Genomic DNA, 13269 nt, shown 5'->3' on the forward strand with positions numbered 1-13269 from the left:
CTGCAAAGTTCTTTGTCCAGTCCAGGGGGGTTCTCTCTGGTGACAATAGATAACCCAGAGCATGTTTACTCAGATGCTAAATTCTGTGGAGAAACGATGGATTTCATTTACTACTAGTGGCAATAATAAACAACCTCCTTTCCATTCTTTACAGTCCCATCCTGGCTCTTTTTACGGCATGGGATTTTACAGGGGCCAGCTGGGTAGTCGAGGTCTCAGTGTCAGTTCAGGAGACTGAGATATTTGGCTCTACAGCTTGGATTTGGCTAACTATAGAACTGGGGCAGAGCATCAGGGACCAGAACCAAGGCTAAACCTGGACATCTCCGGTACTCGGCATGCCCACGCTCTGCATTTGGGGCATCTGTTCACCTCCACAGCAGAACTGGAGCCTGTGGCGTAGAAGTATTAACAGCTACAAACACGCAAGGTCTGTATTAATCCCTATGACTTCTATACATCCATGTCTAAGTGATTTTCCTTATGACTCAATCACTAAGATAATTCTGGAACCTTTTACTTCGGCGATTCCAAAGCATTCTTTTTCTCTTAAGAAAACTTTAGTATTTCTTTGGGGTGTGGCATATAACTTGGATAAAAATTTTGGCTGAGGGCTAAGGCTAACTAAGGAGAGTGGGAATGACATTTTGCAAGGGACTAATTTTCTTCATTTATCTCAGTAATTACTGTGAACACCTGAGATATTTAATTTTGAAAAAATATAATTTAAAATACACCTTAAAATGCTCTAATAGACATTGCAAAGTACTGATCCTTACAATACCAGATTTAGAAAAGTTCAGTAAAAGAACTGGCTTTAAACCAGTAAATAAACAATGACTCTTATTTTGTTTCAGATAGCTGGAGGGGGTGGCCAAGTAACAGTTCAAAATCAGAAAAAAAAAATAATTCCAGCTTTTCTTATTTTGCTAACAAAATAGATGGAATTTTGGTGTTTCATCCTCTTGGGTGAACACTTCACAGTAATGATTGCCTAAAGAACTTGTTAACTTTAAACACAACACCTCTTTGATTTTGCATATCTCTAGATTTTCTCCGAGTGCCAGCCACAGTAACAATGTGTGCCAGCTACTGTCCCTTTCCTCACAAGTGGCTGCCTTCCAACAACCTTGGCTATATATAACTTCTTGAGTGTTTGAGGAATTTAGGGAATGAAAAATCTCCAGCAGATTAAGTTGTACAGGTCCATAGTAGAAGCTTGAGACCTATCCCTGCATTTCTTAATTGATACTAACTCAGGAATATACATTTTGCTGGGCATGTTACACCTACAATCCACCCAGACCATGGATTCTGGATGTCTCCTTCAGTGCTCGTGTGAATCTCCATCAGCTCCCATCCCCTTCACAGCTATTCATTTCCACTACTCCACCACCCCCTTAGTGAAGCCAGGACACTTCTTGAATAAAAATTCCTATTTAACAAACCTCAGGTGGTATCACTTTGCTCTTAGGAAGCGTTTATTCAGAATGTGGTTATATAACCCATCTATAAAAAGCACAATGTGAACTGATCAGGGAATTGATCCAGGTTTTACATCGGGATATTTTTAATCCGAATAAATTCCCTGATCTGATTCACCTGTACAATGAATGAAGAATGAAACCAAAATGAGGAGACAGGTGGCCCCAAAGCAGGCACTAGCAGCAGGAGAAGCATCTGTAGATATATTAAGCTCTCTTCCTATGTCCACGAGTCTCTACCAATCAGTTGTATGCCAAAATTGATGCCTTTATCTCACCTACTGATGGAGCATTTTGACAACCCTGTAGGCAACAAATTAAATGTAAGAGCAGCTTCCCACACAAGAACCAGGAAAAGCGTTCGAAGAGTTCATCCTTGAATAACCAGTGGCAGCAGGTTCAGATGAAAACACGTTGATCAGGAGGAGGGCTCCATCATCTCTCGTGCTCAACATGTGCTAGCAGAGAGCCATCCCTCTGGCTGGAAGAGGCCAGAAAGTGGTTAAGTCAACACGGAAGGACTCCAGGGCATATCTCAGGATGCCGCACATCAACTCAGTTCAAGTGGAGGATTCTCACTGCCCAAGTTGAGACTGCTTGTATAGCAGAGAGAGGAATGGAGAGAGGAAACCTCCCTCATGGATGCGCTCTCAGTCACTCTCTGGAGGTCCCACTGGTTGCATATGATGCCTGCAATTTTAATTTAGGCTTTTAAGCTAGGTGAACAAAACCAGCCAAGGTGAACGTTCCATATATGTCTCTGTACTTATTTCTGTCACTCTGAGGGCCAAAGGAAATTAACAGAGCTTTTAACATTGCAAATTGCTCAAATCCCAGAAAAGCTATAACAAATGTGCACTCACAAAAGCCATCAAACAGCAGTATGTAACAAATTGTTCTGAAGAAGAAAATCTTCATTTAGCAGTTGAAAAGTAGGGTTTTTTCAACTATTTGCTTACTGCAGTTTCACGTAACTTTGCTGGACATCTGAAATTTTATCTGGACACTCTTGCATACACAAGAACAATTTCCACCTTTTTTTTTTTGTTTCGGTCCTTGTACATGGTAGTGTACAGAGCTCATCTGGATCCCAGTGGGCATTTTTTGCCTTACGCCCCTCTGTTATGACTGCAAATGTAGCAGATGCACCAGCAGGTACATCTCAGACCATCTAGGAGAGTGTTACAATTTCAAAATACTTTTCCCTTTTTTGCTCAAATTTCCCATTCATTGAACAGAGTGACGACATGTATCTCTGGTCTTGGTTTCCTGTAAATATACTCTTCTTTTTCTTCAAAGATGCAGTAGGAAAACCAGCTTCTTAAATAGCTGGGCAAGGCCAACAGTTTCAGCAACTATGATTAGGAAATGCAAGGTTAGAGGCTCTTAGCTTCAGGACAGTGGGGTCCATTCCCACAAGAACTTTATAAACTATGCTAAAATCATTCTTCATTGTTCTTTCTTTACACTGTCAGACACAGGGGAATAACACAATGGAGCCAGCATGTGAATAAGAGGTGCCATGTAAAAACCTTCCATAAATTTTGGCATTTTTAAATGCTTAAATGCATTACAAAGTTCTTGTGCATTTTGCACTTGTGCAGCAGCCCCCAGTGAGGATTTTGCTGGCTGTCCCCCATGCCCTCAGAGGCAGGCATGTGGCAACTTGGGCTGAACATAAAAAGGAAGGCACAGGAGAAAGTTAGAAGGCGTTAAAATGGTACTGGACATGTTTGTTTGTTTGTTTTTTATATAACAACTATATATTTTCATCTCGTTAGCACAATCTTGGTAATGAATAACCCAGACTATTCTTGTTTTGTATGATACTGTTCTCCTAAATCTCCACTGCATTACAGTTTCGTGCACACATGCACATACACTCCGATACAAAATTTGCTGCTGTGATCCCACCAGCTAAAAAGCATTACAGCCAGTGCTGGCACCAGCAGAAGAGGGAAGGAAGTACAGCATATTTTTGAACAATGATGCTAAGCAAGCTATTAATTAGAATTTGTTATGTTCAGCTCATTCCAGAACACTGTACTGAAGGCACAGTACAAATCTGCCCTTTCTAAAATATTTTCTCCTGTAAGACTCACATTCATGCAGAAGGCAGATGTGCATCTGTGGTTTGCAGCCTTTCAATAAATAAGTTGCCCTCGCAACAAAAATTTAACAACCCAGAGAAAGCAACAGATGAACTCAGTTTCTAAAAAGGCAAAAGAAATTTTCCTGATACGAGGATGTCACACATAAATGTACTTGAACAGAACATCTGTTGTGTATAATCTGATAGTAGTCTAGTTTTTGTACTGCACAAAGAGATCCCAAAACACGGGCAGATGTGTGGTTAAAGGATGGTCCTCATCCTGTGCTACACTCTCCCCCTAGATGGGACAAAACCTTACCCCTACCAGAGCGCCGTCTCACTGTCAGCACACATTTGGACAGCCTACGACCCTATGGCTTGTTTTATGGAGTACCAGCCTTGTAGCGGCCAACCTGAGCTTTTGTCCTTGTGAAATCATGCCAAAAGCTGCTCGGGCCAGGGACAGATGTCCTTTGTTCCCGAACAGATGCGGCCTTGCTTTTGTGCCCTTTCTTTCACGGCCTCCTGGCTGGGGCTGCAGCGGCACCCTGTCCCCTAACGCGCCGTGTCTGACATCTGCCGTGGCGGCACGGGGACATCCTCACCGTGGATGCGGAGCAGCTGTCCCAGTCACAAAGGCGACTGAACAGTCTCAGCTCTCCAAAAGCAGAACGAAATGTCTGAATTCGCATCCCTAGCCTGGCTATTTCTTGGATTTCTCTCTCTTCCTCAGGCATTGACACAGGCTTCATACCCCTCCTCCAGCACTAAGCATCTCCCAAAGATTATCTTCAATATATAACTTCTTTCAGGCAGACTAATCTCGGCCATTGTCTGGACTTGCACAATACAGCCTTCAAACAAGAAGTGCAAATAAGGACATTTGTATGTTTCCTCGTCACCCCACCTACATGAACAGCCAAGAGACCATCAGGGAATGGAGTCTTAGATCTTGGATTTGCTTTATACACTGCAATTGAATTGCTACCCAAAATGCAGTAACAAGACAGGAGAAGGATTCCTTGGATGATGTCAGGCTCCACAGGCATGTCCTCAGAGATATTCTTTGAATTTCAGGGCAAATTGCTTCCTCCTCAGACAAAGGCTTTTCTCTCTTTTCTAGCTGACTCGTTGCAGAGGCCTTTCCTCAGCTTGCCACTTGGACTCTGGTTTTCAGACACGACCTCTTTCTTTGAGAAGCACTCAGAAAAATTTCAGTGCTGCTGGCATTGACACCCTGTGGGAAAACCTGTCAGTGCCAAGGAAGAGGAGGCGATGTTTATTATATGCAACAATTGGGTGGCTCTTTGCCAACAAGAAGTGAAGTCCAAGGGTCACATATGCCCTTGCTCTGCTCCCTGTTCTGAATGAACACCAAGGATCCCCAAAAGGCAGGTGTTTCTATAGCCTGCTGCAGGTTCTTTGTTGGTGTTTCAAGGATTGTTTTTTAAATTATTTTTCTGGCCACGATTTACATCTGTTTTTCCCTGAGTTGGTGGATGGTCAATTAACTAGAGTTTGGAGAAATCAGCAAGTTTTTGTTTGCAATCATGAATGCAAATCTTTCTCTGCCTTCAGTCTGAGCTGATTTGCAAAGACAAACAACTAAAATAAACACAGTTACAACACTGCTTGGTTCAGAATCAACTGAATATTCAGCTCTGGAAGCACTGCATGATTTTTAGGTAAAAGCATAGATCAGTCCAAATTTACTTCATGTTTGAAAGAGATCCATCGCCAGATGGGCCTGCCTTTGAGCCAGGGGCTGATACTGTTAGACTGTGCTTCCTTCCCGGGAGCAGCAGCAGCAACTACAGGGGAAATATTCAGAAAGTAAAAGCTGAACCATGAGCAGGAGCCTCCCACTTTAGTCTTCTGGGTTAACTCCGCTTCCTCGGCTTCTGCACTGCATTGTCAAGGGAAAACACCCAAACACCCTTCAAATAGTTCCCTGGTTATTCACCTGACTCCCCTACTCTTCAGCCCACGCTGTTCATCTTCAGCTTTGCCAACATGCCTGTTTGGATGGCCAAACTGGAAGACCAGTAAGGGGAAGGGTCCAGCTTAAAAGAAAAAAAAAAAAAAAGGCATGAAAATGTGGGGAGGGGAATAAGGAGTTATAACCCAGTCTGGTTCCCTGATGCCATTCAGAGTGGGATCCCACAAGCCACTGTGTTAGCCTGACCGAGAGGGGCATCTGGAAAGGAGAACGGGAAGTAAGGGCTGGCAGAGATGGATCAAGCACAACGTTTTGCCAAGCCGTGATCTGCCCTGACAGGGACCCGGGCCCTGTAAGCCAGCACTGCAGCACCCCTCTGATCATGCCACACCACAGCGCAGCCTGAGAAGCTGTTTGAAATCCCTGCAGGCCTTCAAAAGAAGATACAGCGTCTGTAGCTTCGGTAGAGAAATAAAGACAGAGGGTATGTTTCATTGCCCGTTGCCTTTTGTGAGTAGATACTGATCCAGAGTCCACTGAATTCATTTGAAAGACTGTTACTGAGTGCACTGCTTCAGGTCCAGACTTCAGATCAAATATTTTAAAGACTTTATCAGTTCTTCCACTGGATGCAAAGCACTGAGAAGGAAGCATGAGAAAAGATACAAAAAAGGAGAAAGGAACACAGAGACAGAAACAGCTGTACACCATTGAAACAGTGTTACTACGAGATATAGTTTATAATAATTAGTTGATCAACATGCTACGCAAGGGATTTTTTCCATTTTGAACCAGTAGATGCACAGATGGGGTCTATAATAGAACTGGCATGTCTCTGGCTTTTTTTTTAAGGCTGCATAATTTTACAGCCGCTACAAACATTTGTGAGTGTTGATATAATGCTAAGAGTGCTCAAACTTCAGAGAATTGACATTGTCAGACTGGCTTCCCGCCCATCAGGTGACATCGAAATTGCAATAGGCCTTGTCTGGAGCCACAGCCGTGGCTACGGCCAGATTGTGTAGATCCACAAACTGCTCCTAAGTAGTAGTAATAGCAGTACTAATAGTAGTAGTAGCAATGTGACTGGAACTCATTCAAGAAATGTAATTTTCCTTGTGTTTTCAGCTAGAGGCACAAGTGACAGGTAGGTTCCTGAGGATCAAGCAACAGATCTGCTTTTGAGGTAGAATTAGATATGAGCTTTTCCAATTCCAGTTGCAGTACTTTTGCCATATACGATACAGTTTCCATGTGAAAGAGAATATCAGTGCATCATACCCATCTAGGCCATAACAACAAATGATATTCATGAGCATTGCCAAGCACCCCAATGTGCTCCTCGCCACCTGTTAATTTCTCAAATGTCCTCTCTGTCACAAATTTACCACTTCCAACCACACTCTCTTCACACCATCACCAGGCACAGACCAGCAGTTGGGATGGTCTAGGGACCTTGTCCAAGAGGTGCTTCATCTATGACAAACCTCTTTTGGAGGTGATGATAGCCACCTTGCCTAAAGGTGGCCTACTGCTTGGGCTGCTCCCGGGCAAACTCTGCTTGCTGGGTCTTCTCAGTGCCAGTTCTCAGGCATACAAAGCAGCCAGATTTCTATGGCAAGTTCGAGGAGGGATCATTATCTCTTCCTCATTCATCTCCGTCAGTGAGAACTGAAGAAATTGAATCAAGCAACACCATAAGGAAGAAAAAGCCTCAGAAAAGGAAATGTATGACAAGAAATGTGTATTCTGACTCTCTCCAAGGACAGTATACAGAGTATGTTTTGTTCTGGGATTTCCACAAGGGAGCAATTAACTCCTGGAGATTAGCAAATAAATACATGTCAAGATTTTAAAGCCTGGATGTGTTAGAAAAGATCAGCACTAGTGGAAGTCGCACAAACATGCCTTCAAAATTCATCTAGTGCTATCAGCTGAGCTGATCTCCACCAGTTCAGACTAAATATAAGGGGTCCCCTAAGCAACTCAACACCCTTGAAATACCTATTTAAAGAGTACAGCTATAGCAGAAAAGCCTGACTTTAAGCTATGCCCCTATCAGAGACTTACACATTAAAATATTACGCTGAAAGAAGCTATTCCAGCATTTGGGCACTCCTAGGGTTGGTCTAACTATTCTGCACAAGTATTGGAGGATGTGTCCTGATCCCTTGGAAACAACCCAGTTATATGCCACTGCAGTCATATTTGTGAGTGTTTTAAAAGAAAGACCCGTATAATGCTAATCTGAGCTCAGTGGTTAAGCAATAAAACTGCAGTTTTATTGGCCTTTATTACCACACAGGTCTTAAAATCTCTGACATGTAATACGGCATCTAGAAGTGACACTTGACACTGGCTTTTAAAAGCACAACTATCATAGACAGCAGAATAATAGAGTAAAAACACGGTAATAATTGAGGCAACCATAATCCAATGATCTAGTAATCAAGAGCATCTCTGAAGGGCCTTCTATTTTGGATGGGCTCTACTACAAACAATTAGCAACGTCAGTGAATCAACAGCCCTAAGAGCTAAGACTACTGCAGGCAGCCACTGCACAGTCCAGCACCAGGATGAACATCTCTGATCCAGAATATGTTGCAAACTATGAGACATCAGGTGAAAAAAAAAAAGAAAAAGAAAACAACAACAACAAAAACCACAACAACAGAAATCAAGCACTTGAGCAGCTAGCATAGAAAATGCAATGCCATGCCAGTCGAGCCACATTTTTTTTTCCAGTATATTTGTCATTCACATTATTGCCTCCTCAACAGCTGGTAGATGAATTCCCATCACACAAAAGCTTTTTGGAGAGAAATCCCTCAGAGACAGCCGACTTTCCCATTTTTTTTCTTAATTTCTTTAGCTCTGTGGAATGCCCACCCACAGTTTTGGCAGCCTATTGCAGCTCTCTATTCAGTTTAAGTTCTTTTCTTGCTCAGCTATTTACAGCTCCCAAATACTGAAAAATGTCTGCAGGGCTCTTATTAAAAAAATAAAAATAAATAAATAAAAATCTTCATCTCAGTTGTGAGACCAAATTTGGAAATCCAAAAATATTTCCATATACATTCTATCTTTTTTTCTTTCCTTTATTTTTGTTTGTTTTTTTACTCTCTGTCCTGAGTGTCTTCAAAATCATTTCCTATGATGGGTAAACACAAGAAAAATACCATCACCTATAGCAGCAATTCTCATTTTCAAGCTGTGAACCCCCATTTATCCACAGTGCTTTTCCTCAAGAGATGCTAGAGTAGTCCTTAAAGGGAAAGGGTTGCAGACATACTAATGTTGTTATAGTATAGACTGAAAGGGCTCTATGACCATCTTTTGGCATTATAAAGTGCTTTTCTAGAGTGTAGGAGCTTTTACGTAAGGAACAAAGCCCCGTGATAACTCATGAAAACACTTCATAGTTCCATGAAAGGATATAACCAGAAATAACAGCTGTATTTGTATTCTAGGTTACATTCTTCAGGTTCTTCATGGAGCTTAGACTTCAATAAGCCTTATTAGTTTATATATATATATTAGTTTAAAATTAAGTTATAATAAATAATATAATAATATTTTTATGTCTCATCATTATACTGTTACCTCAAAACATCTTATGGCACAGTTGTCTCATAGCCCTGGAAAACATTGTCTTCATTGTACTGCCAATTTATTGCACTTAACACAATTGTAAAATAAATATTTTATTGCTAAATATTTTTATTGCTAAATATTACTGCTAAATATTTTTCTTAGTGAAGTAATAAATCTCCTGTAGCACAAAAATTGATTTATTTATAGTGCATTTATCTTTTGACACTTTATTATATTGACTTGTGAAAAATAGAAGCAATACCCTCATTATTTATATAGTCAAAGTTGAAGGATGCTCGAGCCACTTCCTTCCAGGAAGAAAGGATGCTGAATATTTGATATATGTGATTAGCGAAGTCTGCAGTGACCTCTTCTAGTATCCTGTATTGTTAAAAATCATTGAATCTTACAGAGGAAGAGGAACAGGGTGTTTTTAAGAGTTGACATTCATTTAAGATAGTTTAACAAAGTTGTTAAGCTTCTTGAAGGAAACAGGTAACTTAAACTGATAGGGAATTTTTATCACAACATAGGTAAAAGTCACCAACCAAAGCAGCGGGTCATGAGAAACTGCTCGGGGTTTGAAGTCTGTGCCTGATTGAGACTCTCTGGCTACTATTTTATAAAATACGTTTGTAAGAAAGAGGCAACAGAAACATCTCTAGACGCCAAATTTTAAGACTACAATAACGTTGGACTTCCTCCAGCTCAGCCCCTCAGCAGATCTGCTGGCTGCTAGAGACAGTGCAGAAATAGACTCATAACACACCCAGCTCCAGAGACACTGCTTTAATGACAGCTGAGTTGTGGGCCCCTTTCATGCAGACCCTAACAAGGCAAGAGTGGACAGTGCTCTTAAGTGGGATTTTGGCTTGGGCTCTCGTCCAATCTGAACGGGTCAGGCAAAAAGAGACCAATGCTGACACCAGCACAAGTGAAAAGTCTGGGATCGTAATTCAGTATTAACCAGAGCACCTTGCTCCATCCCAGCACTGCCCTGTTGAGCTGGAGCTCACTGCCTTTGGTACCCGGCAGTTCACGGTCCCTTTAGGTGGCACATCCCAGCTCAGCTGTTGCTGAGGCAGACTGTGAAATACACCCTCATAGAGCAACCTTTGGGATGAACTGGTGTCACTGCACCAAGTACTTCTATAGCGAGTTTGCCGGTTCAACAGAGCTTTGCTGCAAGGCAGAGTAAGGGCATAGGAAGAGTGCACGAAGCAAACTGCAGCTGTGGCTGTGCCTCCCCTTCCCTCCCCTCCTGCCCACACAACAGCTTCATTGTCACAAGCAACAACATGGTGCAGGACACCATTTGTGCTGATCCCTGAGTGTGACTCTGGCTAATTTTGACCTCTCGTAGAGATCGCATTCTTAGGCACATTTAGCTAGCTCCAAGACCCTATGCCCGTCTGAAAAAAGCTGTATCAATTATAAATAAATGATAATACATAATTAATAGCAATACTCAGAAGCAACGCTGTCTTGCACTGCTCTGGCTACCAGCTAACCAAGCTTTACGTTCAAGCACTCTAGAAGCTGAATTTTAACATCACCCCACCATTTATGGGATATTTTACTATATATTTCTAGGGTAACCAAAAGGCAACAATTGCATTCATGGAGTCCAGTACTGGCCAGATGTACCCATGCTACAATACATAAATATATTTATTAGCCCAATGACATAGAATATTGTATGAATTATACAGCACAGGCAGAGACAGAGTTTCCCAGAGCTATAAATGGTCCAGGTGAGAGCAGGGCGAGGCTAACGTGACAGCTCTACCCACATACCCAAACTGCTGTTTGCCAGTGGGTCTTGAATAGCTGCCAAGCTGCTCCCCTCTCCCTTGAGAGCACCTTCCACAGGCATGCTGTTATGGCCAGCACCAGCGGCCCCACGCTGCAGAGGAAGAGGAGGCATGGGTAGGTAGTGGGGCTGGCCAGCAGCTCACCCGCCGAGATGAAAACAGCAGCCAGATCCCTCAAGCTGTGGGGCCACGTCCTGCCGAGTCAGCCACATGCAACGAGCATCTTGCTAAAATATGGGGAATGCTGCCTTGGTAGGGCTTCCTGAACAAGTAGGAACATTAGGTGCCAATCCTGCCTGCTCAGGACCTTTCTCAAGCACCGTGCTCATTTCAGAAGGATTTACTGAAAAGATTTATAATTCGTCAGCCTTTGTGGCTTTCAGCATTAACTACCGCAGTTCTCAAAACCACAAAATAAATTGAATACAGATGAGCAAAAGTGGAGCCACAGACAATGAAAGAGCCCAGCAGCGGAAGAAAAGTGTTAAATAGAAAAGAGCAATTTAGAGACATTCAAATCCTGTCAGTGCCCACTAAAGAATGACAGCAGTGGCCCTCTTTGGGGGACAAGAACTGTGCCTGGAATAGCACTTCACGAGGCAGGAGGTTCATGAATTTAATTTTGTTTGGAGACCTTTAATTGGATTTTTGGGGTAGGGAAATCTAGGGCACAGGTCACAACATCATCCTGTTTTCTGGAAGAAAGCCCCTTTTCAAAAGTTGCACATACAAACCACAATTTGCTTAATGTGTGTATTTCCTGACACCTTAGAGTAAGTGAAGGTCTGTTTTCACACTTGGCTAAAAGAAACAATAAAGATGCAGGAGAAATGGTGGGGAGAGCACTGTGAGGTATGAAACAGCAATGACCCAGGCCTGGCTGATACGTTTGCATGGACAGAACAGGGAACTATTATGGCAGCATGATTATATACCACTAGCCTGTCCATATTGTTCCACTTTTGTTTGTTCCTGGCTTTTCTTGGAAAGGAAGAGGTTTTCAGAGCATCACAGAAAATTCATCTCTTTTTTTCTTTTTTCTTTTTTTTTTGCACAGCATGTTGTAGCCAACCTATGACTCCTGCATAGCAATAGATGTACAACAATTTGTTTTGAAGTCAACTTTTGAATTTTTCAAAGCAGAAAAAGCACTTCCCTCTCCTGCTGGGAGCAAAGCTACATATTGCTGATCACAGTGACTCTGAGCAGTGATCACTTCCAGAGACAATAAAATAAACTGTATTTCAGCATTTGCTGACCATAAGGCTGTAAGAGTTTCAGCCATAAGCAAGCTGCACATTTTCTGTCACAGATGTGTAAATTTCAGTTGCAAACTCTTAATGAATAGTTATTCATTTACCTCTTCCTGTTACATTTCTCAAATGCTTTGAGCAGAAAAATTACTTCTTCACTTCTACAGCTGACCCAAATCCAAATGGCTTTAGAGCTCTGAACATACACAAACACACCTGTAACCTTCAAAGTCTCAGCTAACCATCCAAGTCCTTCTTACATGTCAAGAAAGGATCTGAATCCTGAGACAGAAACTGTACATTTTTGGAGACCCATTTCCACTACAGCCAGACGTGGCAGAAAGCACTCTGCATCAGAACCAGGCTTAAGAACCTCCCTTTGCTTCTGCCTCAGAAGCCTGCAATAGCTCAGACACATCTAAACTGCAGTTTTTTAATTTCTACACTGAAAAACTTTTACAAAAAATCTCACCTCCTTTCATCTCTCATTTTACTCCTTGGAATAAACTGGCTAGCTCGTGGCCGCCTTCTGATGTGCTGTGTTACAGGGACGATGTCCCGGTACAGAGCTCCTGTTCACATTAGGCCAAAAGGATCAGCGCATATGCTGTATTTTTCTTCCAGTTTCTCTGTCTTACAAACATCCACATTATTTTACACATACACAGCAGCAGTCCCAGACTTCTACTAATGACAGGGATCTGACCCAGGACCCTTAGCTTGGTTACTTCCAAATTTATATAATTTAATCATCGTCCTCAATTTTCTCTCCAGAAGACACAACTAACACGGCTGCACCCATCCTTCTGCACCTTGTAACCCAGGGCTCCACGTCTGGGAGGAGCTCATTCCCAGCAATGGCATCAGGCTCCTGTGCAAAAGATGCTCCAGGAGTCCAGGATGTACCACACGAGCCCTGGTGAATGGCTAGGACTACAGCGGGTGGAATTTCAGTTTCTCCCTCTGCCACATTGTAAAGCCGTTGCCTACTCTGAAATGCACGGTACTTGCAAACTGCTTTTGCCAGGGGTTAAATACATTTTATTGACACACCACAAAGACTTCTCTGTGCAACAGTGCCAGAAACGTCTAG

At 42.4% G+C, this 13269-nt stretch overlaps 1 protein-coding gene across 6 annotated transcripts in view; it reads right to left on the bottom strand.

Annotated features, from left to right (window-relative positions):
• The window catches only part of LOC308190955 (uncharacterized protein), a 74813-nt gene that overhangs the window by 19090 nt on the left and 42454 nt on the right, over positions 1-13269 (bottom strand). For 2 of the 6 annotated variants that reach the window (XM_080582787.1, XM_080582788.1), the window contains exon 7: positions 5540-5639. The exons of the other annotated variants lie outside the window; for them this stretch is intronic. In XM_080582787.1, coding sequence (XP_080438913.1) covers positions 5540-5639 — 100 coding nt within the window. The remainder of the gene's footprint in view (positions 1-5539; positions 5640-13269) is intronic. 6 annotated transcript variants of the gene reach the window in all.

Source organism: Anser brachyrhynchus, assembly GCF_964034855.1.
Source record: "Anser brachyrhynchus genome assembly, chromosome: 2".
Taxonomy (NCBI): domain Eukaryota; kingdom Metazoa; phylum Chordata; class Aves; order Anseriformes; family Anatidae; genus Anser; species Anser brachyrhynchus.